At 38.3% G+C, this 25,549-nt stretch overlaps 3 protein-coding genes across 7 annotated transcripts in view; 1 reads left to right on the forward strand and 2 right to left on the reverse strand.

Moving 5' to 3' along the window:
- The window catches only part of LOC139962579 (solute carrier family 22 member 1-like), a 27,829-nt gene extending 12,890 nt beyond the window's left edge, over positions 1–14,939 (reverse strand). For 3 of the 5 annotated variants that reach the window (XM_071962705.1, XM_071962702.1, XM_071962706.1), the window contains exons 1-2: positions 1,344–1,493; positions 820–1,232 (exon numbers count right to left, since the gene is read on the reverse strand). In XM_071962705.1, the coding sequence (XP_071818806.1) occupies positions 820–1,230 (411 nt within the window). In that variant the 5' untranslated portion in view covers positions 1,231–1,232; positions 1,344–1,493. Of the gene's footprint in view, positions 1–819; positions 1,233–1,343; positions 1,494–14,612 lie in introns of those variants that run through there. The other 2 variants (XM_071962703.1, XM_071962704.1) reach the window with 2 other exon arrangements.
- Positions 1–25,549, forward strand: part of LOC139962576 (organic cation transporter protein-like) — a 56,715-nt gene that overhangs the window by 3,114 nt on the left and 28,052 nt on the right. The gene's annotated exons all lie outside the window — the stretch shown is intronic.
- Positions 15,226–24,875, reverse strand: LOC139962584 (prefoldin subunit 3-like). Its single transcript, XM_071962712.1, has 6 exons — positions 24,690–24,875; positions 19,819–19,943; positions 19,163–19,229; positions 18,505–18,603; positions 17,659–17,797; positions 15,226–16,643 (listed from the first exon to the last, which is right to left on the reverse strand). Exons 1-6 carry the CDS (start codon positions 24,747–24,749, stop codon positions 16,570–16,572), a joined length of 564 nt encoding a protein of 187 aa, XP_071818813.1. The 5' UTR covers positions 24,750–24,875; the 3' UTR covers positions 15,226–16,569.

Below are 25,549 nucleotides of genomic sequence, written 5' to 3' on the forward strand. Positions count from 1 at the left end.
TTACACTTTGACCGGTGTAAATGTGAGATGGATGGATAAAATGTCACCTATAGTGTGTGGACATGCATGACTAGTAGACTAACCAAATGTAACCAACGAACGAAATGTAACGTTCCTTACGATAGCTTAATGAATTATATATCTTTATGTGAAGGAGATCAAGGGTAATATGAGGAGAGAAGAGAGGGAAATGGGGAGAAGATGAGGAGAAAGTGAGGTTAGATGAGGGAGGGAGTAGTGGGGAGGGTGCAGGATAAAGGGAGGAGCCAGAATACATGACATTATTGTGTAGATCGACCGTGCTGTTATTAGGCTGTACACAAATTTACAAATGTTCCGAAGTTGTCGAACTATATTTCCTGCTAGCTAATTCTTGGAAATCCAATATTCGAACCTTGAAAGCAGTGATTGTTATTATAATGTATAAGAATAAGGGGTTAATCAACGGTCTAGCGTGCGTTACTCACAGGATTAATGCACGATCGGGGGATAATGCAAGCGATGCACGAGGGCGGAGCCCGAGTGCATCCAGCGATAGCATTAACACCCGGAGTGCATTAATCATGTGAGTAACGCACGCTAGACCGTTGATTAACCCCGTTCATTCATACACTACCATTTGTGTGGGGAAAAATCATAAAACAAAACATTTTTGGTTACATATAACCAAAGATTTATTAAAGTGATGCCCGTCATTTTGCCGTGCGTTACTCACAGGATTAACCACGGTCAGCTGACCTGAATGGACCAATAGGATTTAGGAATCTTTACTAAGTATGAATGAATAACCGCTAACCGGTAAGTATTATAGAAACTCACATCTTCCGTCAGGGTACTACGAAAGACACTGTTATCAAAGTACCAGCCTTCGTCACAATCGATGACGTCATATTGCGTAGCGTTGTCTTCATAAACAGTCTTCAGTTCCACACCAGTCAAGTTGAATTTTGTGCAGCTTCTTAAAGTGTTATCTTTATTCGGAGGAGTAGACAGCAGTCTCTTAAGATCACGACATTCAGCGGCACTGACATTTGTAAAATCACACGTGTCGTTCTCCCATTGGCTGACTTTGCACCAATGGTCGCCCTGGCCTGCGATGAAGACTTGAATAAACGATTGCGTGCAAGCAGCCATTGCTACCAGACAGACGAAAATGTAGATTCTCTTCTGAAACCAACCATACGTTCCCGTCTTCGTAAGGAAGTCATCGATATTAATGTCTTCATCCATGTCTGTAAATGTGATATGAAAACGATAAATAATAACAAACTACTGACACAAAATAAAATAAAAATAATAATAATGACAGCAGTTTGTGAGAAACGGCGACTGCAAATACTTACATCTAATATGATTTTAAAGTTAACAAAATATATTTCGTCTAGAATGGCTTGTCTGTTATTGCAATAACGACACAAATGATAAGTTAACTATATATATATTACAAGTTAATTACCGTTTGTGGTTTATTAAATATGGACACTGCAGTGTGTTCGTAAAAAAAACACTGCAAATGCGATTATGTATGGATGTATGGAAGCGTTATGGTGCATTCTGATTCGAGAATAATAAAAAATAAAATTTAAAATTCTGATGCGAGAATAATAAATCAGTTGTTGCAAACTGTTGAATTGTTGAAACGGAGCAAGTGATCAATATATCATTTTGCTGCGAAATGTTTAAATTGATGACATTTCCTAGATAATCATTTTGCAGCAAAAATGTTGAATTCCTCACGTATATCTGCATTCATTAAATTTGCCATTTTGTTACAAATTGTTAAAATATCATATGAATAATGAATTATTTCGTTCAAAGTTACTACTATATATATTTAAAGAAAGATCTTAACATTTTAACTGCACCTTAACGCTTCCATATTTTTGTCCCATGAGACTAATTGCTCACTGAGACACTAAATATTGTGCGGGAGCCGGCATAGATAACATATCTACTGTATAGTTTGAGTCATATTAGCAAAACAAAAATGAAAATTGAAGTTTTGCATATGTCGTCATGGTAACAGTCCTCATATCTACCCTTTTCTTTATGCGGGTTATAAAATTTGAGGGCCAGACAAGATTCGCACGCATCGTTACTATTAGCCTGGTGACATCTGATTCTATACTATATTTATTTATTTGTTTTGCCACAAAAGTACAAAGTGGAGGGAAGTCTTCCATAAAGCCTAAACTTAACAATGTTGAATACTCCCTGAAGAAAGAAAAAAAATATAAAGACATATACATAAATATATAAAAACAAATAAATGTTCAATATATATATAGTAATTACATACAGGTATAATTTGGTAGTAGTCAGTAACTAGCTATTATTTCCTTACATAACCACTTCTTAAAGGATGTGACTGACTTTTTACTCTTTAAATCGTTCGTTAGAAGGTTCCATGATTTTGTTGCACGGTTTTGTAGGCTTAAAGTTCCAATGGTGGGTTTGTAGAGATTATAGTGGGCATGATTAGCATGCCTCGTGTTATGATTATGCACATCTCTGTTACTGGTTAAAAAAATATTCGAAGGCTGCTGGTAGTAATAGCAACAGATTTTGGCAACAGATTTACTCCACTTTATTTATGTATTATTCTGACAGTCGAAACGGACAGATCATTGTATGCTGATGAAATACAAAAGCGTCGGCAGTTTGAAACAAGCAGGTGATCCGTCCGTGTTTGAGATATTGTCACTGCTTTAGACAATTTTACCAAATTTTCTTAATATCATTTTTGGGTGATATTCTTGCAGCATAGGTAATTGCCTTTCTATACTTAAAGGAGAAGTATCCCTAACCATCATCTTTATGTCAGGTAATAGTGATAACTGTGACGTGATATCGCAGTAACGTTCTCATTGCTTCACACAAAGGAATATGACTTGAGCAAGTCTAGATATGACATAATAGAGCCAATTAAGTATAATGGTTGAATGTTTAAATGTGTTCAATACTTACTTACAAAGGACGATCTATAGTATATCTATAGTATATCTTGGCCCCAACGAACGCCACAGCTGTTTATAGTAATGGTACATCATGAATGGATCTACAACCAGACCATGGTAAAACCAGTTGATTAAAATTGCATTTTATTTTTCCTTCTCGATTCTAACCTGAAAATATATCGCTGTAGTGTTTTTGAATTTATATACGTTCAGAGATGTGTTTGTTTGTTTCAAACGCCAAAATGTACCAGCAATTTATTGAGAGCATGAAATGCCAATATATACTTGTTATTGAATCATAACGCGTGCAAGGAGCGAATTGAGATATCTTGATTAACATTAAAAGTGGCATGAACTAGAACATCCAATGATCCACGATTTTCATGATAGATAGACTGCGTCTTCGATTTACTGGGACAGAACGACTTTAAAAGAGATGAATCTTTATTTGCAGATATAAATTAAGAGATTTTATTATTGCAATTTAAGTTTCTCTTAATATGATAAGAAGCCTGTGGAATGTCGTTAGTTTACAGAGCGACTGTAACAGCCCCCTTAATAGTGAGCACTGTTAGTTTATGCAGTGGCGTAGGAAGGTACTTTTGAGTGGGGGGGGGGGCTGAAGACTGATGGCCGGCCTGGGGGAGGGGTTTAAGGGGAGGGGGTGTCACCCTCCCCTTTGGATTTTTTTGCATTTCCAGGTGGCCTCAGATGCAATTTGGTGCAATATAGCACACTTCAACACCCACTCCATTTTGTAAACTTAATTTTGTATTTTAACCTGGCCTTAGATGCAATTTGGGTGCTCCAAATGAGATTTTTTTTCTCATTTGGAAATGAAAAAGGGGTTTTCTGACTTGCGAAGCGGGGGGGGGGCGGAATAATACTTCCGCCCCTCCACATTTTTCACTGGGGGGATGGCGCCCCCCAGCCCCCCCCCCCCCCCGGTTCCTACGCCCTTGAGTTTATGTACAGTCCAAGGCCTTCACTCCCCTTCTGCAAGTTAGGGGAGGCTAAATAGTTTCTTAAGGTAGATCGATGGTGGAAATGCACCCTCCCTCCCCCCCCCCCTCCCCTACCACCTCATCTTCCAACAAGTCAACCAGGTGAGTTACATAAAGCATTTTAAGAACAAGTGATGTTAAATCTCATCCAAGGGTACATATATATTGTAGATATGATGCTAAAAGAACGTGTTTCTGTTTAGTTATGTACGGTAATAGTATTATTTCTTTTTCGTTATCCTGCAATAATCAGTAACTGAAAAGTGTTTTTCGAGAAAAAAAATGCTGGCAATATATCTCTCCTCGTTATCTGAAATTTGCTTTTGTCGCTCTTTTCGATTCACATTAAGTGTCTACATACTGGACCTATCGTCTTTGTAATTGTATCACCAGTCACGTCTAAATGATATGGCGCAGAAAATGGGGCCAGTTGTGAGAAAAACCTAAGTTTTCGTGATTATATGTTCTTTCGCTATTATATATGTGACTTACACAATAAATTCTTCTCTTTTCAAGCCGGCTTAAGCATAAACCATGGCCTTTTCCGCAACTGGCTTATCCCACCTAACTCATTACAACAGATGGCTTGGCCTACCATGGCCTTTTCAAATTAACTTACCATATAGGAGCTAGCTATGAAGCAAGTTTAGCATAATAAACCCCAACCCTTCCGATTGCTCGCTCAGAGGAAGATCACCATCTAACCAAAGAATCTCAATAATGTTCTTAAATCATCACTTGCTTTTATCGTCCTTATACTTCCACGCCATAATTACTTTGATCTAGCACTTTAACATACAAGTAAGGTCAAACAATATTAATATCTGAAAATTATGCCAAATCGATTTCATCATTAGGTCATTTTAGGCAGCGATTTCCGGCAACTGTTAACATTGCGAGACTAATGTATACCTTACTGTAATTGTTGTAGGATAACTACTGCGAGTACAGACTGGATCGAATGGCCAGTATTACGCACAGAATGGTGCTAGTGGTGAAGTAACAAGTGCTTTCGTACCTTATGGGTTATTTGTTCTTTCCTATAAGGTAACATCTCTGAAGATATATAGTACCAGGCATGCCTATACCACTGAAGGAACGTTCCTGCTTTACCTCTCAAAAATTTCAAAGATCAGAGTGAAGAAATCAATGCTTTGATTTGTTATGATAACATATTGATAACACAATGAACCTCCACCAAATACCCTCAGACACTTTTCTAATGGAAAAGTTTCATACACTTTTTCTATTGAATTCTCAAACATGTAAAATTCATGAAAAAATAAACACCGAAATATGAGGGAAAATATCCGAAGGATAATAATTCAAATTGACCAAATAAGAGTAAACTTATTGAGGTTGTCAGTACCCTCACCATTTAACCAATGTTGATCCCTTCTCTAACCCACCCCCCCCCACCCGCCTCACCCCGTCTGGTCATTGCTTCAAAGTGCCGCACTCTGAAAAAGTTAACCTTCCGTTGCTTGCAAGTGAAGTTTTCTTCTTGTCGTTACAGACAGTAATGAAACGTGATACATTGTTATCTTTTATCTAGACCTGAGATGTCCATCGCTGCTATGTACACTGTGTCATGGGTATTGACCGTAGCTGTATGTATCGATTGTACACTAGTGTCTAATTACCGACGGTAGCAAGATATGTGTGTATTTTCTGGGCTCGATTGTGGTGTCTAACACTTATGTTACACCTCATTCGAAACTAGGTCAGATTACCGGCATGAGACGTTTCTTGTGCGCGAGTCTTCACACCCCTTAAGCAAGCTCGCAGTTGACGTTATATCGTTATGACGGGAGTTCTCAAATTAATACCAGCCAAATATTATCCTATCATTAGTGTGAAAGCACACAGACTTATAAGTCGTTACAATACGCCTAACCGAAATGTTGTTTCCAATTACTTTACAGATTTAAGCCGAGTGTAATGTAATAAACCGATGGACTATGCCGCTGGACACACTTGTGGTTTTGAAGTGGCTGAATGAATGAAGCCTAAGTCGATGAAACTGAGAATCATATACAAATTTATTTAAATCATAATTATAGTAAACCATAGACAATGAGATAGCTTAAACTGTACTGTTGAAAGAATAGTCCAGATCAAAATGAGAACTTCAGTCAAAACTATTGAAAGGACGTAAAACCGAACCCTATTGTCAAAATCCACCTGCTATACCATTTTTGATTATTTTAAGTTGATCCAAACTCTAAATTTGATTCGGCAAATAACAAATTTTACTGAAACAATGAATCGTCAAGTCATATAGAAATACATATATGCTTTGTAGACAATGTCTGAACATTATAAACAATTGTAGGGCTATATCATGTACGTAGGCCTATCAGGGGCGGATCCAGGATTTTGAGAAAGGGGGGGCCGACATCCCGATGGTAGCACTTTAGTGATCTGCGTCCTGGGGGAGGGGTCTAGGGGGAGGGGCCCCTCCCCCTTGGAAATTTTTGGTTAATTGTGAGTGCTTAGATGCAAAATGGTGAAACATTTCATCAAAAACTAGAAAAACCAGAAACGTTGCAGACACGCTTTTTTGTGCACATATTTTTGCTCGATAGACACATATTTAAGAACGCTCAACAGTGCATGTACAATGGATACACTATTATGGCGTCGATTCGTTTTTTCTTTTGCGCGAAAATTATGACGCCAGATTCACCCCAAGAAAAAACATAAAACAAGATATGTTCAATGTGATAATTATGATATACTTATTAATGAAATGGGGGTGTAGGCGGTTTTACACTATCTAACGCAACGTAGTCGGCCAAGAACCTGAAGTATTTTTAAGGGAGGGCCTGATAATAAGCGGAAACGGATCACCGACCGAAAATATATCGGAATTTGTGGATTATTTCTTGCTTCCTATTCAGGGGCGTAGCGAAGGTTTTTTGTTGGGGGGGGGGGTGGAGAATTTGATTTGCCGACGGATCTGGAAGTGGTGACTGAAATGGGGGAGAGGTCTAAGGGGAGGGGGTGTCCCCTCCCCTTTGGAAATTTTTTAGTTTTGAAACGTCCTTTGATGCAATCTGGTGCATATTTTAAGTCAAATTTGATTTGCCGACGGATCTGGAAGTGGTGACTGAAATGGGAGAGGGGTCTAAGGGGAGGGGGTGTCCCCTCCCCTTTGGAAAAATTTTAGTTTTGAAATGTCCTTAGATGCAATCTGGTGTATATTTTAAGTCAAATTTGATTTGCCGACGGATCTGGAAGTGGTGATTGAAATGGGGGAGGGGTCTAAGGGGAGGGGGTTTCCCCCTCCCCTTTGGAAAATTTTAGTTTTGAAACGTCCTTAGATGCAATCTGGTGCATATTTTAAGTCAAATTTGGCACCGTAGAATTTCCATTTTGATATTATTTTTATGGCAGTCGGCAGAAGAAGAATTAATTGGGACCAATTATCGAACTGTGTTTTCTCTTTCACCGATCGTTGAAATAGTGAAACTTCGTGATGAAAATGTTCAGAAAACTTTCCGGTAATGAGAAATAACAACATTCATTGATATACAAGCGAGAAACGTTAAAAATTGTGTACAATTCGTGAGCCGTGTCCTTAAGTTTTCCACGGAGAACGAATGACATCTGCGATGACGTCATTCTGAACAGAGGATAATAACAACACGTTGTCACACGATAGCACGACTCATGGGCTACGGCCTATACGGAAGCCTTTAATTCCATTTCTTTCACTGAGTTGCCGGCGATTCTGGCACTCGTCTAGCTGAGCCTGGCTACAGTAGCTATACTGACGGCCGTGACATTATCAGTTATTTGCCGAGAGGTTTTTAACTTGCAGGCGTCGGGTGATTGGATTGGTGAATGAGTTTATCAGATGAAGAACTGGAAAATCGAAATAACCGATAAAGAAGCTCCCGTTCTCCTTTTCTCTATTCAGCTTTCCTTCTTTCTTCCCTTCCGCTCTCTTCACCTTTTCTCCTTTTGCCGACAGACCCAAAATTTGCCGACAGCGACCAAATTATTATATATAATATAATAAATCAAAAAATAAAACCAAAATCTCAAAGGTTTACTTGTTAACTCAAGGTTTCATACTAACGAAGAATCAGCTGACTCTCAAGGTTCACACGAAGCTCTTTTAGATGCTCTTATAGCTGCATTATGAGCCCATAAAAAACTCGTGCACAGAATATAGATGCATTTTGAGAACGAGACGCCCAGGCCGAATATAAAATATTCAAAGGCTACTACTGATGAAGCTCCTATAAAGTTTGAGAGCAGAAACCGGTCTAGTTGGTCATAAGAACCTACACTAGTCTCTCCTACTATTAACAGTACACTCAATTCACCTAATAGGTGCAATTATGCTTCACCACGAGGAGCATGCTATCAGTTCATGTTCCTTGGGCCCTCCCTTAAAAATACTTCAGGTTCTTGGCGACTACGTTGCGTTAGATAGTGTAAAACCGCCTACACCCGTTTCATTCAGATAATTATGATATACTTGCTAACTGTGCATTGATTTTCCCTGACAGTAATAGTCAGCACTATAGTACTGAGCTGTATCTAATTAATACGTGATGTCGCGTAGGCCTGGTAATTGCCTTAGTTTCAAATTTGGAATGAAAACGATCGCGTTTCAGGGAAGAACAGCTAGATATATATTAGGCTTTTCTTTCACCAAGTTATGCCTATTAGGAATTTAAAGTACTCCCACATAAAAAAAAACGCAACTGATTTCCAAAAAGGGGGGGCCGGGGCCGGGTCGGCCCCCCCTGGATCCGCCCCTGCCTATACAGGAGCATAATTCGAACAAAAAAGTTCTGAGCTCGATTTGGTCGGTAAATTGGCTAAATTTGACCGGTTGTGTTATAGAAAAACTGGCAACCATGCTTTAGGCTGTAAAACTTCAGACTGGTATCACACCGTGACACCATCGTATTGTTTGTTTTGTATTACTGGCTACTGCCACAGTGCCATGGATTTGACTAGGACACCCTAGAATTAGCTTCTATTTTGAGTGAGTTATTACCTACTTGACTAATTTCTACTCAATAATTCAATATTAGGCTACTCATATGCAATATTTTGAACAGTTTAATATAATGTTACATGGCTTAAATCTCGGCCGATTGGGTAAAAGCTCTGAAGCCTCTAAAGTCCACCATATCGTTCTGCTTCCAGGGACTTCGCCTCTGTACCCCATCAGGGGCCAATGGCGGTCCCTGGACCCCACACAGAAAGCGCAAAGCGTTCTCGTTGGCAGGACAATAAATTGAATCCGCCCAACCCCCTAAGATGAAATCTTGGCTACGCGCTTGACTTTCTCTTCAATATATCAAGTTCATGTTTTAGTTGGATTATCCCTTCAACAAATTAGCAGATGGAATTCAGGCAATTGCTCAATTTGGCCAAAGAAACCTTTACAACAGTACCGTTACCATTATTTCAAGTGTTCGGGAATGGGGCATAGTGCAAATGTACCTGACATGACCGAACTGGTCGCGCACGAAACTCCCCTCCCCAACTCTTTACCCTCCCTCACCCTCTTCCCAACCCCCCTCCCCAAGCCAGATGAAAAAGTCTTGTTACGTCACTGCTTGTGACCCGACTCGATATGCATGCATAATTGTTCGAAGGAACGAATCCGGATAGACCGTCCGCCGACTGTCGTGCAAAATATGATTCTTCCACAACTTCCCTCCCAAAGGAGTTTTCCCCAATTGCAACCCAGCAAAATTCATCACATCGTGTGCAGTCACTCTAAAAGAAGGTTTCATCTAAGTCAATCTAAAGAAGTCAGCGACGTAGCCAGGAATTTGAAAGGGGGGAGCACTTTTTGCGATTGATATGGATTTTCAAAGTTGTAGGCACGACTATCTGAGCGGAGCGCCACCATCGGTTGGCGCGGAGCGTACAAGAAAATTGTTGGTTTTACAAACCCCCCAGATGGCCGGAAACGGCCCTTCCCTAGTGTTCATTCTGGTTCCCTGGCCTCTTGCTAACTTGAGACACCTCATTCAATATCACTTTTAAACCCAAAAAACAAACGAGTTAAAATAGTACGTAATTCAAAAATACATAATGTATTAAAATTAGCAAGGTACACAAGGGCGGCGGAAGCACTTTTAATCTGGGGGGGGGGGGGGGCACCGACGTCAAAGGGCACTTTGCAGAAATTCGATTGGACTGATGCAGCCTGATATTTAGTACCCTTTATAAATCTTATTGTATTATCTTATTTGCGTATACACATCACTCTATCAACGCCCCCCCCCCCCCCCCCGTCTTAGTAGTCTTACTTTTCAACTTCTGATACTTGTAGATACAAAGATAAGGCAGAAATGTCTTTGATACAACCATAGCCAATATTTGTCTTTGATACAACTGTAGCTAGTAAATGTTTATCGAAAAGGCTGTTTTGGAACTTGGAACGCTGATCGTGACAACAACAGGCAACAAAGTGCTGCAGCTCTATACATACAAAGTCTTTTAATCAACGATAGGCTTATTTGACTGTGGAATGTTCTCAACTGAAATTTTATCTGCGTAAACGGGTTCTTAAGTAGATGTTAAAACACTGACAAGATCGTATCCTAGTCTTTTCGGCGGGTAGAGTATTGAATGAAACGGCACGCGATATGAATGACAGCCTAGATGACAGAAGAAAAGGTCACCTAATTTAGCCATAATCTTGCTACGTTCATTTCAATAGTTTTTCCTGTCTAGACTCTTAAACTCGTCCAGCAAGCTTATGGATTTGAATTATGGGTGTTTTAATAAAAAAGATTACTTGGCCAAAAAAAAGTGTAGGCCCGGGCCTACAGTGCTACATACTGGCTACGCCCCTGATAGTTCTAAATTAGGGTTAGATCTCTTACTGAAATATCGCTGACCTAATAAGGTGATCAAGAGTACAAGTTTTATGTAGAAAAAGGGCACATTTTTAACCTGAGGAAAAGTGGGGGGGGCACTTGCCCCCTGTGCCCCCCGGTTCCGCCGCCCTTGAAGGTACATGTACAGAGTAGTCTTACTTTTCAACTTCTGATACTTGTAGATACAAAGATAGTCCAGAAATGTCTTTGATACAACTGTAGCTAGTAAATGTTTAAGTTATAGCCTACTAAGAGAAGGCGAGAGCTATCCGACGATTGCCATCTGATGCAAATTTACCAACAGTTTTTATCCATCTGCAGTGAAGATTTTCAACGCGCATCATAGTCGCTAACTTATTTATCACTCCCTGTATCTTATGTCTTATTTGTTCTGAATTCTGTTTTATTGACTTAGCGCTCTGTTTATCGTACAAGTATACATTTTATGGTTCTTGCCGTACATATTTCTTATCATTCGTACTGTTTTACATCGTCACTTTTATCGCAATGTTTTTATACCATTGTCGATAGCCTACCGGTATTTATTACTCATGCAATATCACTTTTATATGTGTTTCATCGCTTTGCGTTTCAATTTCATGTCTGTTTTAGAGCTCTTGTGTTTTGAACAATTTCCATTGTATTTTTATGCATGTGGCTGAATAAACCATCTATCTATCTATCTATCTATCTAAGTGTTTTCTCAACTGAAATATTATCTGCGTAAACGGGTTCTTAACTACATGTTAAAAAACTGACAAGATCGGATCCTATAGTCTTTTCGGCGGGTAGAGTGTTGAATGAAACTATCGTGCTACATTCTGGCTACGCCCTGATCATATGATATCAGTACCAGCAGATTTTGTTTACTGTTTAAATTCTTTTACATGTTCTTTTACATAATATATCAGAAAGACAAACATAGTGCTCTTTTACAAGTTTTCCAGTAGGATGATTCTTGTTTATTGTCCAATGTCTGGACTTAAATACATTTGACGAACTTAACCGATGGACAATATAAACTTTCATATTTTGTAATACAGCCAGATATGCAGTGGCCTAAAAACAAATATCGTTATCGCAGTGTATTAGCAGTGTAATAATTATTTATAGGAAGTGCGTATCACGTACGATTGCTAGCTTAGCTTCATAACATGCTGTTCGTGCAACAACTTAGAACGACTCATTGAACGAACGTTGTCGACGTTGTTGTGCATACAGTTCGTGACATTCCATAGAGTGCGGTTAGGTAGGCAATATGTATTTTATTACGCAGTGGCCAACTGTAGGCTTGTAATTGGCTATAAGCTAAATTTAGCTAATTGCATCTGCCAAACTAAGTAAGTAGTTGAATCAGTAGGTGTGAATGTTACTACGATTACAATCGAGTTAACGGAGCTGACGAGTATCAGGCGCGTATCCAGGATTTTCAAACCCGGGGGGCGCGAATTACTATCTAAGCGGAGCGCCACCATCGGTTGGCGCGCAGCGTACAAGAAAATTTCTTGTTTTGAAACCCCCCCCCCCCCAGATCACCGGAAACGGCACTTCTCGGGCTTGAAATGACCAACCAGATGTACACTTTTTGCCTGAGAACCAGGTATTTCCTAATAGTTTTTTTTCCCCATCCATAACCTTTTTGAAGTTTGTCAACCCGGCACACATCATGTTCGACCTGATGGCATCTCCTGTGGGTCTTTGCTTTTGTAGGTGATTCTACGTCGCGGCCCACAATACCCGTCAGCCCCACTTTTCAAGGTTTTAAGCCCCATATTTGTTCAGAATTTGAAAATTCACATTTCTCGTGAATAAACTCACTTCAAAACATACCCATAATGTTGTACAAAATTTCATCTATGGACAACCAATATAGAAAAACTTCCTTGAACCCCTAACAGACCGGTCAAAATTGCACGAGTAGAGGAAGGTGTGATGCAGAATGTTGGTCAGAAATTTTCGAAAATTCAGACACAGTTAATTTATTGGTGTACAAACATTAAAACCTCTTATAACGGCTATTATAAAACTTGGTTGAAGGAAATGAAAAAATAGCAGATATTTCCGAAAGCGAACACTACACACATAGGCGTAGGAGGCGCGGCGGCAGTGGCGGAGCTAGGGGTATTGGTCAGGAGTGGCGAGAATGGTCTGTAGGAGCGCTTTCGACACTATCTAAGCGGAGCGCCACCACTGGTTGGCGCGTAGCGTACAGAAAATTTTTGAATAAAGATACTCCCTAGATCGCCGGAAATGACCCTTTCCGGGCCTGGCTAATTTGCAGATAAACGAAGAATAAGGTGTCATCGCCAAATTACAGCAACAAAATGTGACAAATGTCAATAAGTAGATGATAGCGCAATAAAAAAGTCAATAATCTAGAATAAGTAAAAAGTGGTAAAGAGCTGAAAAAGGCGCCAGCAGTCCATTTGAGTCCGTCAGGGGGGGGGGGCATCCACCCCCGACCGTATGGACGCTCCGCCACTGCGCGGCGGGGGTGCAGCCCCTAATTCGCCATTACTAATGTAAAAGAGAGTTTTGACATAATTGGACCTCCATGCTTTTTATACATCTACATGAGACATGTCGTTGTTTACATTAGCATCCCGCGAAATACTGCGCAATTTGAATGGACCGTACGGTACATGATGGCATGCGATGTAATGTTGGATGCTTGCTTATATGATATTGACATGAAAACGTTGAACGCGCGCTCCGCGCGCGAAAATTTTTGGTTATTTTTTCAGGCAAGTCGGACAGTTTTGAGGCTTTTCATCCTGGAACGCCATTTTCATGCTCACTGATATGATGTGATATCTGCTATTTGCGTTACAAATTTGAACAGGCGCGTAGCGAGGAATTTGCCAAGGGAGGGGCGAAGCCTGTAGGCAAATTATCTAAGCGTAGCGCCACCATAGGTTGGCGCGAAGCGTACAAGAAAATTTTGGCCGAAAATGCCTCCCAGATCGCTGGAAATGGCACTACCCAGGACCATTTGTTAGCGCGAAGCGTACAAGCAAATTTTGGCTTAAAATGTCTCCCAGATCGCTGGAAATGACACTTCCCAGGCCTTGTAAGTTGCCTCTAAGCACTTTCTATTTTGAAATTACTTAGCGATATCATTTAAAAAAATGCTGAATGGGGGGGGGGCTGGCGGTCGCCCCCATCCCAAAATGCGTCATGTTCCCCGACGACACGGTCGAGTTCGAGACCAGCCACAGTTGGTTTCATAGCACAATTCTACACACGCGTTATGATAGACCATATATAGTACATATATAGATCATTAGTGAGAGAGGAAAATGGAAACGTCAAAAAATGGAGTTGTCGGTGTAAGGGGTAGGGTGAGTTACACTTTTACGAAATCATTGATCCGTCACTGGCTACCCTTCAGCGCTGTAATGATGTCACTGTTCCTCTTTCTCTCCCCGGTGTCTTCGCGTTTTTCTTTTACTCCCTCCTTTTCTCCTTTTTCTCTCTTTCTTCTTTTTCTTTTCCCTTCCTTCCTCTCCTCCTCCTCTTTTTTCCCCTCTTTTTTCCTTTTTTCTTCTCTTTTTTTTCTCTCCTCTTTTTCTTACCCGGGGGGCGCGCGCCCCCAACGCCCCCCCCCTGGATACGCACCTGAGTATTCAAGATCAAAAGAGCACTGACAAAATACCATGCTAAAAAAACGAGTTTAAAAAAAAAAAAAAATCGACACTGAAAGGGGGGGAGCGATCGCTCCCCCTGCTCCCCCCTGGCTATACGTCCCTGAAAGAAGTTGCAATTTTTTAAGTAAGAAACAAACAAACCTTCTCTGTATAGCAAAGACAAAATCTGGTTGATCGGAGTAAGTAGTATGAACGAGAGCGACTGAAGCCTCCGTATGATACTCCGGAAACACTGTACTCCTTCGAGATTGGTTTAAAGAATTGGATACGATCAACCTACGGTATAGTATCGTCTGAGCGCGATGAATTTAATAATGTTATGGACTGTTACCACAGTGGTAGTCGCAGTATGTCTAAAATCAATATTAAGCTGGTTTTAAGTATTGCAGAGAAGCAATATATATTAAAGGAGCAGACAAATGTGGCTAAGAAGTATGTTGTAAACTTGACAAAGGTTGGCGTGTTTGTCTGTCAGCTGTTTCAGGTTGTTGGGGGCGCCCTTGCACTAACTGTTCAGGGCCCTTATTTAAATCCTCAAACAGTTGGAAGACCTACAATAGCAGATAACCAGCTTCCAGCCTTCACAGGGGTTCCAAGCTTCTGAACTGAATTGGATGGATGTACGTAAAGACTGATAGATAGACAGACAGACAGACGCATTGCCATAGGATAAGCTCCATTGGTTTGAAAAACCAATTTATCTCACAATTATGTACTTGACTCCAACAATGAAAATTATTACCAGACCAATAAATTATTTTCAAGCAGGTATATTTATAACTCACATTACACCTGGACAAAATATGTCCAACCAGAGATAAGTGTAAATGGAACACAACTTACAAGAACAGAATTGGTAGAGCCATCAATCTGTATTTGTGTATCTATTGAATATGGTCAAATTGACAAAGACAGCAAATATACAAAATGGGTCGCATTTATAAAAGATAAAGGGAACTTGGTATGCTGATTGTAACAAACTAAAGGTAATGACAACCAAACAATGGATTAGCTTTACATCCAATAGTTAAACTATACAGCTCCCCCTCTGTCATCCCCCCATCGCCACCCTCAGGAAATTAATTTTGCTTTTTGTTTACTATTGTTCACGTTAGAATAAGATGGCAGTAGAGAGAACTAAGACACCCTCCTAATATTTCACCAAGTGAATGTAAACTTTCGAGCAATCAATGAATTCTTACAACCCTTAACGTTTCTTTACCCAAATATTTTTGTTTATTGAACACATGTAAAAAGCAAAGAAATTTCAAAAATTGTCAACCAATTTCTTCATTATTTAAATGCAAAATGACATGTTAAGTTAATGTTTTATATTTATCATGAAATTTCAGTATGGGATTGAAATTTGATACTGAAGATCCTAGAATTGAGTTAGATTTATAGCTGTGCTATATACACTGAATGACTAACATACTAGACTGATTTTTCGTGAAAAATTCACTTGTATTTTCCTTAAGTTTCCCTTTTGATTACTTACACTACTAACAGTTGAGTTTTCAGTCACATTTCAACCTTGCTCTGCCGAAAAAACTTCCCTTCTCTAATTTTTAATGAGATATAAACTCATGTTCTATCGTCATATATCACTGGATAATTCACATTAATGTTTACCAGACACTAGGAATCAACGAACAACTTGATGGGAATTCTTTTTTCTGTTGTTCTTCTGAAGTTATACTGACTATTATCGGTGGTACAAAATCTAAAGTAACAAAATTATAAATTACTACAGCTCCAAAAGTCCTCCTAATAATAGAAAATAGAACCCATGTGGTGGTAGTGAGGGTGTAGTGACCAGTGTGGTGGTGGTCACTACCAGTGTGGTGGTAGTGACCAGTGGTGGTAGTGAGGGTGTACATAATGTGTACTGAGGGTGTTCTGAGGGAACATTCACTAGTCATCTCCATCCATTTGTCTCTATATCCTGGATTTCTAACATCATGGAGAGCTGCTGTAAATGGAAAGAAGTCTCTCAAATTTCTTGCAGTGCCCTCAAAGCAAGCCGTCATCCACTTGATCACATCAAACAAAATAGTCGATAGTTGATAAGGACAGTGTCCTCTTGTCAGGATGGAGACTAGGAGGAGACAGTGGAGGATGAAGCTAGAGCCTGCCGCCTCTTCACGTCCCAGTTGTAGACTCTGGCCATATCTGAGAAGGTGACGACTTAAGGCGATAACAATATCTGGAAACTTGAATCAATAATAGACCCTTTGTTTGAATTATCAGAGTATTCTTACCACTTGGAGGAACAATAGCCAATAGTCTGAACCACTAAACATGGACTATTCATGGTAAAAACAATGGCCTATTATCTGAGTAGCGGGTACTATTTCTAGTATACATCAATGACGATCATTCATGTTTACTATCACTTGTTGACATTGGCCATTATTTTGGTCATTGCTATGTACTGTCAGCAATGGCCCTTGTGTGCAATCATTTATATATAAACAATGGCTCATTGTCAGGACCATAAAATGCCAGATATCACTTGTATGAACAATGGCAAATTATCAGAATCATTAAACTGTCCTTAAAATGCCAGCTTTCTTTTCCTATTTGATGTTTTTCACACCTCCAACAAAAGTCACTTAAAGTTAATTACTTGCTCTGCATGAATATTTAAGAAGTTCCAATTTGCTTCCTACATAAAGCTTGTCTGCTTCTAGGATGACAAGGGTAAAAGGGGAGGGAATGGGGGGGGGGGACAGTATTCAGCGAGAAGGGTATCCGGTTCACAGTATAATACAAGGCAAAATAATGTTGTCTCATCTGGATGGCAGACAAGGTATGATTAATTAACGATTTACTCACAGTAATAACTGAAATCCAGCCATGGGGTCGCAACCACCATTTTACATGTTATATATTTATGTACTGGACACTAGGAGTTTGTTGGTAACATTCTGTCCGTCAGTCGGGGGGGGGGGGGGGGAGCCTTTGATTTTATCGGGATTGGCCCCTGATCTAGCTGGTCACCATCAATTGTTGTCCACGCAGCAAGGACATGTTTGCAAATGAGTGTAAGTTCATGACTGCTGCCAGCCTCAACCAACCTATTGATAAGGTTACATAGTCAATCATGGGGGTAAAAATAAATGCTAGGAATGAGACTATTTTATCACCTGAATTAGGTGAATTGTGATCTTTAGGTAAAGGATACTGACTTCAACAGTGGTGTACTGATCTCTTAAGAAATCCAAGTCGAAACTGACTTGCTTTAAAGCTGAATTAGCGGCAGAGAGATTTTTAGTGAGGAGTGCCTCTGCATCTTGTAATTCATACTCCAGCATCACATTAGCCTGAAATAAGAAAGAGTAAAAAAAAAAATTAAAAAAAGGGGCAACAACTATTTCAGTAAATCAGAAAATAATATTAACTGGCATCGAGTAGCAACATCGATATCATATTACTGCTGCATATATATAAATTTGCTGAGCTGTGTTGACAGTGCTGGTACACAGGACGATACTTCTTGGGAATACTTTGGTAAAGAAAATAATCAAAATATGGTTATTAATCCTCAAAATTGCTATGCACAGTCATAAATACTATTACTTCTAAGTACCATAGTCTTCTCCTTCTGATTGATATCTGGTAAATACCTTAAAATCCTTCGCATCACGAGGTACTTCTTAGTCAGATCAAAAGGCAAGAACATAGTATTGATATCTTTTCCTTGGGAGGGGTTTGATGAAGCAAGGTCTTAAGGTTTACAACCAAATAGGCTACAAAGATGTCAACAAAACCTGATTTCACTGTTACTTCCAGAAACAAAAAATAACTTTGCAACAATATATTCTTAGAGAGCCACGTACAATTCTCTTGTGCAGACCACCTTTATTTTTTTTTGGCAAATTTGATTGTTCTTGTTTCCATTATGACTTCAAAATTATATATCAGCTATTTAAACAACACCATATCTCTCTTCATATCATACATTGAAATAATCTTTTGTCCAGTCTCAACATCACCTGCTATTTTCCAAAATAAACAAAAGAAAACTCACCCCTAACCACAAGGACACCTTAGATGTTGGTGGAATGGATGCTTTCGCATACACCTGGTCTGATAAAAGGAATTGCGTATCTAAAGGTTTACCATTCTCCTGTCGAAAATGAAAACAGAAAAACAGAAGTTTGTATCTTTGATGAAGCTTCCAAACCAGAGCATTACTACCAGCAGAACCTTAAACCAAGAAAAACATGGCAGATATATACTGTGGGAGGGTTTGTATAGGATATTTCAACATAAGATATACCTTCCGATCTTTTCATTTAACCATATAATGAAATAATTCCCATTTCACACTTAGTAAGTACATTCTAAAGTATTATGGCCCATGGATTGGGTACAACATTTTACTGTGGCACACAAGATCCATTTCCTGCCTAACCCCTGGTGCAGATAAAGCACAATTACAGACGATTACTAATTTGTTTCTCACAGGGATATTGATTGGGACATAGTATAAGCCTTTCTCCCCATTATTGTTTTGTGACTAAACTAAGCTTGTTGGGATACTTGTTTATGCGATCAATAAGGCGAGTTGATTAAAAAATTCACAAATCTGGTAACTAAATTTTGGACCTGAGTAAATGAAAAGACATTTCGGTGCCTTGATGCCCAGTGTACACATTTTCTTTGTCTGTTCAAAAATACATTACCTGTTTGCTAATCATATGCTTCACAATATCTAAAGTGGATTTAATATCTGGAACTTGCGTCTTCAGTCTAGGAGATAAAAGAAAGCAATTGAAGGAATTGTTGCTCAGTAATTACATGCCAGTTGCAAAATTGTGTCATTGTTACAATTTTATGGCAGGTAAATGGCAAGTGCAACCATAGATATGAAGAGTAAAATAGAATCAAATGAAAAGTATAAAAAGCTTGGCACATTAAAGAGGATACGTTACAAAATGTTTTCTTTTTCCATGCCCTAGGCTACTCAAGAGAATTACCGTTTGTATTTTACAGTTTGTGCTACATTAAAATCTGGCAGATTCCTTCTCTCTGCACACAATAACATGTTTTAACCAACAGTTGCATTGCAACATGACTGTTCCATGCTGTATGATATGGAAAATTCAAAAGCTACTGATTGATGGTCTAAAGCTCCCCCCCCCCCGTCCCCTCCCAAAAATCTTTGAGACATTAACTTACGACAATCATGCTTTCTGTCAATTGATATGCTTCACAATATCTAAAGTGGATTTATGGAGTTCCTATTGAGCAACTTTCAAAGTGTCAAGTTTTAAGTCAATAATTTGTCATATACTTTCATTGTTCTACTCTACATAAACATTGACAACCATAAATGTACCTCCTTTTCTTTTGCATGAGATTAAGCTCCATAAATTTGTATTTCTGATGTTGCTCATCCAACCTCTTGATAACAGCCTCTGCTGACTCATTGCAATCCTGCTTCATGAATTCATCTACATCCTCCTGTTGCAAGAGATGAAAAAAAAAGAAGAATGCTGACAAAAAAAAAAAAAAAACAGACCATCAAGAGAATAATCTTGAACATTGAAAGCAATGCTGTGATTTTCACTCCTGAACAATATCTGAACCAATGTAGTACATATATGTTACAAAGTGTGTAAAGATGCATTGAGCAGGACTACAATTCATAGGGGAATATTCATCAAATCTTACTTTATAGTTTCTATGTTTATACTAGGCTTACATACAGTATTATTAAATAATATGTTAGTGTTACTTATTAATTATTTATGCATCATGAAGAGAACTTAGCAAATCTCAAGTGGGTCTAGGCTACATGGAATGTGACACACTCACTCAGATAATAAGGGGTTAATCAACGGTCTAGCGTGCGTTACTCACAGGATTAATGCACGATCGGGGGATAATGCAAGCGATGCATGAGGGCGGAGCCCGAGTGCATCCAGCGATAGCATTAACACCCATTAACACTACCATTTGTGTGGGGGAAAAATCATAAAACGAAACATTTTTGGTTACATATAACCAAAGATTTATTAAGAAGATTTAAGTAAAGAAGGTAAATATGTAAATATAACTAAGGGTATCCAATTCGGATTTATAAACATCCAACACCTTCATCCTAAATTAGATCAAATCCCCACACTTATAAACAGAAATGGAAGGAATGTTGATATATTTGGATGCTGCGAAACATTTTTAAACGATACTTATCAAAATCTGGAATCACGGTTCCTCTATATAATACTGTCCGTAGAGATAGATTAAATAAAGCTGGTGGTGATATTGCTATTTATATCAATGAAAACATTCCATTTAATAGGAGAAATGAGTTAGAATGTGATTATATTGAAGCCATATGGATTGAGCTTGTCTTACCATTTACCAAAAATATTTTAGTATGTGCTGTTTACCGTCCACCAAATTCCAGGGTTATATGGTATGGTCATTGTCATGAAATGATTAGCAAGGCATATAGCTCATGCATGGAGATAATAATGATCGGTGATTTTAATATTGATTATCTACACGCTAATATACCTTCGTGTTGGAATGAGATAATTAGTCATTTTAACTTTAAACAATTAGTAAATATGCCAACTAGGGTGACGGAGCACACCGCCTCCATAATTGATCATATCTATGCAACTAATGAAAATCATATTTGTGATATAGATGTTCCAAATATTCGATTGAGTGATCATTTTCCAGTATATTTCAATTGGAAAATCAATCTTATGACAAGGCAGACTATTCCAAATTCTCATAAATCTGTTGTATACAGATCAATTGATAATATAAATACATCCTTGTTCTTTAATGATCTTCGTAGCTTTGATAGGACAAGAGGTGAATTGAGCTCTCCTGATGAAGCCCTTTCCAACTGGGAGAGAAGTTTAAAAAGAATACTAGACAAACATGCACCTAAGAAGCAAAAACGTATAAAACGAGAATCACAACCCTCGTGGATCAATGCAACCATTTTGAATGCAATGAAAAGCCGCGACTCTGCAAAACGAAATGAACCTGACTTATATCGATTCTGGCGCAACAAGGTAACATGTCTTATACGATCTGCAAAGCAAAATTATTTCAAAAAGGAAATTTCAAAGAATGTTGGTAACACAAAGGAGATCTGGAAGATTTTAAAAAATGTTCAATCAATGAACCATGACACCAACAATGAAGGCCCCAGTATACTTAGAGTTGACGATAAGAACATTACTGGAAATGCTAATATAGTAGAAATGTTTAATTCGTTCTTCACTTCAGTAGCAAGAAGCTACACTGACACAACTCATTCAAACTTTGATAGTTCGTCTATTGAAAGACATATCTGTCCTAAAATTCCTCCAGATGAAACATTCGAAATTCCATGTATATCTGAAAATTTTGTATTTAAATATTTAACTACTCTTGATGCCTCCAAAGCAACAGGAGTTGATGAACTGAGTGCTAAAATTTTAAAAATGAGCGGCCCCCATATATATGCAAGTATTACTCGTATTATAAACACAAGTATTAGGACAAATACATTTCCATCTAGATGGAAAGTCGCAAAGGTAATACCCATTTTCAAGAGTAATTCACGACAAGATTTATCGAATTATCGACCAATTTCTATTCTCCCTGTTTTGTCCAAAATTTTGGAAAAACATGTTCATATTGCTCTTACTAGTTTCTTAAAGAAATTTGATTTATTAGAAATTGCGCAATCTGGCTTCAGATCGAAGCACTCATGCGAAACTGCTCTATTACATGTCATGGAATTATGGATGGAAGCAATTGATAAAGGACAACTGACTGGGGCTGTTCTATTGGACCTCAGGAAAGCGTTTGATTTAGTAAATCATGATATTCTGATTAAAAAGTTGAAATTATACCAGTTTTCAAGTGCTACTATTGAATGGTTTAAGTCGTACTTAATGAACAGAAGTCAGTATGTCGTCATGAAAGGGACTGCGTCCTCATGTATGAATATTAGTAATGGCGTTCCACAAGGGTCAATCTTAGGACCACTCTTATTTATAATCTACATTAATGATTTTAGCCTATGTTTAACTCACTGCAAAGCCGACATGTATGCAGATGATACTACTTTCCATATTTCATGCTCCAATGTTGAATCTCTTCAAAGCAAGTTGAATTTTGATGCTAAAAATGTTTCCAATTGGTGCAAGAATAATAAAATGGCAATCAATACTAGTAAAACCAAATCAATGTTAATATGTTCCAGACAACGCTATGATAATCTACGAGGACAAAGAAATATTTCTGTCAAGATGAATGATATCGTATTAGAGAATTCTGATACGGAAAAACTTTTAGGAGTCAGAATTGATGCTCACCTGACATGGCAAGCTCAGATTGATTACATATGTAGTACTATTAGTACAAGATTAGCTCTGTTACGAAGGATTAAACAGTATTTAGACACTCCCACGTGCATTCTTTATTATAATGGATACATTCATCCAATACTTGACTACTGCTGTCTAGTTTGGGGAACTACCACTGCCCAAAATACCGATAGAATTATTAAATTACAGAAAAGTGCTGCACGCATTATTTTAAATGCTACATATGAAGATTGTTCAAGTGATTTATTTGCCAGGCTGGGATGGAAGACTTTTGACAGACACGTTATGTATAGAAGATTAACCATGGTTTTCAAATCAATTAATGATCAAGGACCGAAGTACATGAACGACATGTTTAAACCAGTTACGAATATTCATAATCATAATTTAAGATCCTCTACTGCACGTAACCTGCACATTACAGGCGGACACACTAATTTTTATAACAACCGTTTTTCATGCATTGCCGCAAAAGACTGGAACAAACTAGATCAAAGAGTAAAATCAGCAAGAAATCTTAACCATTTTAAACGCCTTGTATCTGATATTGTTTAGGCCAACTTCTCTTTTATTTGTACCAAATTTCTTAAGTTTCTTTACTCTGTACACGTTTCTTAAATACTTAAAAAAAAAACTATTTTATTAAGCATTTTTAATGTATTTACGACTTCTTAAATCTTCATACTTTTTATATTATTATTTGTCTTTTTTAATAACTATTTTTTATTATATGTCTTTTTAAAAAACTATTTTTTTAATACTATTTTATTAAGCATTATTGTATTTATGACTTCTTAAATTTTCCTACTTTTTATATTATTATATGTCTTATCAGAGGGCCTCGTGGAAGATTAGCTATTGCTAAACGAGCTACCCTCTTAAAATAAAGTTGAAATAAAATAAATAAATAAATAAAGTTGAAATAAAATAAATAAATAAATTTATTAAAGTGATGCCCCGTAATTTTACCGTGCGTTACTCACAGGATTAACCACGGTCAGCTGACCTGAATGGACCAATAGGATTTAGGAATCTTTACTAAGTATGAATGAACACCTGTTTAATCAAGAATTATGTCAGTCTTACATAGCCTAACAGTAATTGTCACCTCATTCTAAACTGCGCTAACTATAGTGTAGTACTAGTAGTAGTAGTAGCATGGTGGGCTCATAAGACGCACTTACGGATTGGATTGACGATGTCGGTCAACATAAAATCAAAATCACTCAACTGCCTGCACCTTTCATATGTTTAGTCCCTCAGAAATGTAATGATATCAAAATATTTATTGTTCTGTGTCTACACAACGTACAATTGAGAATAATTTGACCACAAAATGTCTGCTGTATCAAGTTCTTTCATACCCCTAAATTGACACATTCGTCGATAAGCTAACTGTAGTGTAGGCCTAAGTATACATCCATTGACTTTGGATGCTGTTTGCTATGCTCTGAACCTCTAAGCTTAGACAGGTCAGGTCCCAGAGAGTAGTGGTATCATACTGAAGTAATTTTGGTTATTTTTAGGGAGTAAGATTTCCAAATGTCCAAAAAGTGTAAAACTAGGGGGAGGGTGTTAAAAACTTAAAAAATACCACAATTTGGTCAGCAAATAGATGAAATTCTGCTTGACTGCAAAAAGTTTAGGTGGCCTTCTGTATCGTTGCTAGTAATAATTGAAGGTGCGTCAATTACGGGGGTGCGTCAATTATGAAGCCTTTACTAAAACTAGGCCTATACTGCTTGAAGCCAAGACAGGCTAGGCTAATGTAACGTATCCTACCACATAGTTCACTATTAACTTAACAGGTAACGTTAGGGAAGACAAACAGGACATGGCTTAGCGAAGTAAAGCGCAATTAATTCACCACAAATGCTGCCTGAGGTATCCCCAGATGTTCTGTTTCGGTTTCTTCCACTGATGTCATAATTACTTCTTTAAATGTTGATGAAAGCGGCGTCTTGCGAAAAGTAACTGACAACACGAGTATAATTATGGGCTGAACCCTAGCGACAAGACAGTGAGCAAGTCTACCGGTGTGAAGTTAGTTACTTATATAGTACACATGTTACTTATTCGATAATGAATTCGATATACAACTATGGAAAGCCGAATGCTTGCGTACGAGATTATCAATATTTTTTCATCGTAAAAGTACATTTTAGTGTATTTTTCCAAAGATAATGCGGTTTTATCAATGGGTCATATGAACTCTAAAGACCATGTAGAAAATTACCACAATGCTTCTTCACCGGTCTAAACAGTGCTTGACCAATTCACATGACCAATACACCATCACTTATTACATGGATGCAACGGGGCCACGCACGCCTTGGACCACCAAACCAATATGTAATGACAAGATCGAAGAGTATCCTAATGCATTTTTCCTTGTCCAAAGAGTGCTTGACCAATTCACATGACCACTACACAATCACTTCTTACATTAATGTAACGGGACCATGAAAAAGCATTGGGCCCTACTCCATCCAGTACGCCTTGGATCACCATACCGATGGGTAACATGAACTCTAAGGACATTGTAGAAGAGTACCATCATGCGTCATACCCGGTCCAAAGAGTGCTTGACCAATTTAAATGACCACTACATCATCACTACTTAAATGAATGTAACGGGACTACCAAAAACATATTTGTTGGCCCAAGCACGCCTTGGATCACCAAAGCGATGGGTAACATGAGCTCTAAGGGCAATGTAGAAGAGAA

The sequence above is a fragment of the Apostichopus japonicus genome, chromosome 21 (genome assembly GCF_037975245.1).
Source record: "Apostichopus japonicus isolate 1M-3 chromosome 21, ASM3797524v1, whole genome shotgun sequence".
NCBI lineage: Eukaryota > Metazoa > Echinodermata > Holothuroidea > Aspidochirotida > Stichopodidae > Apostichopus > Apostichopus japonicus.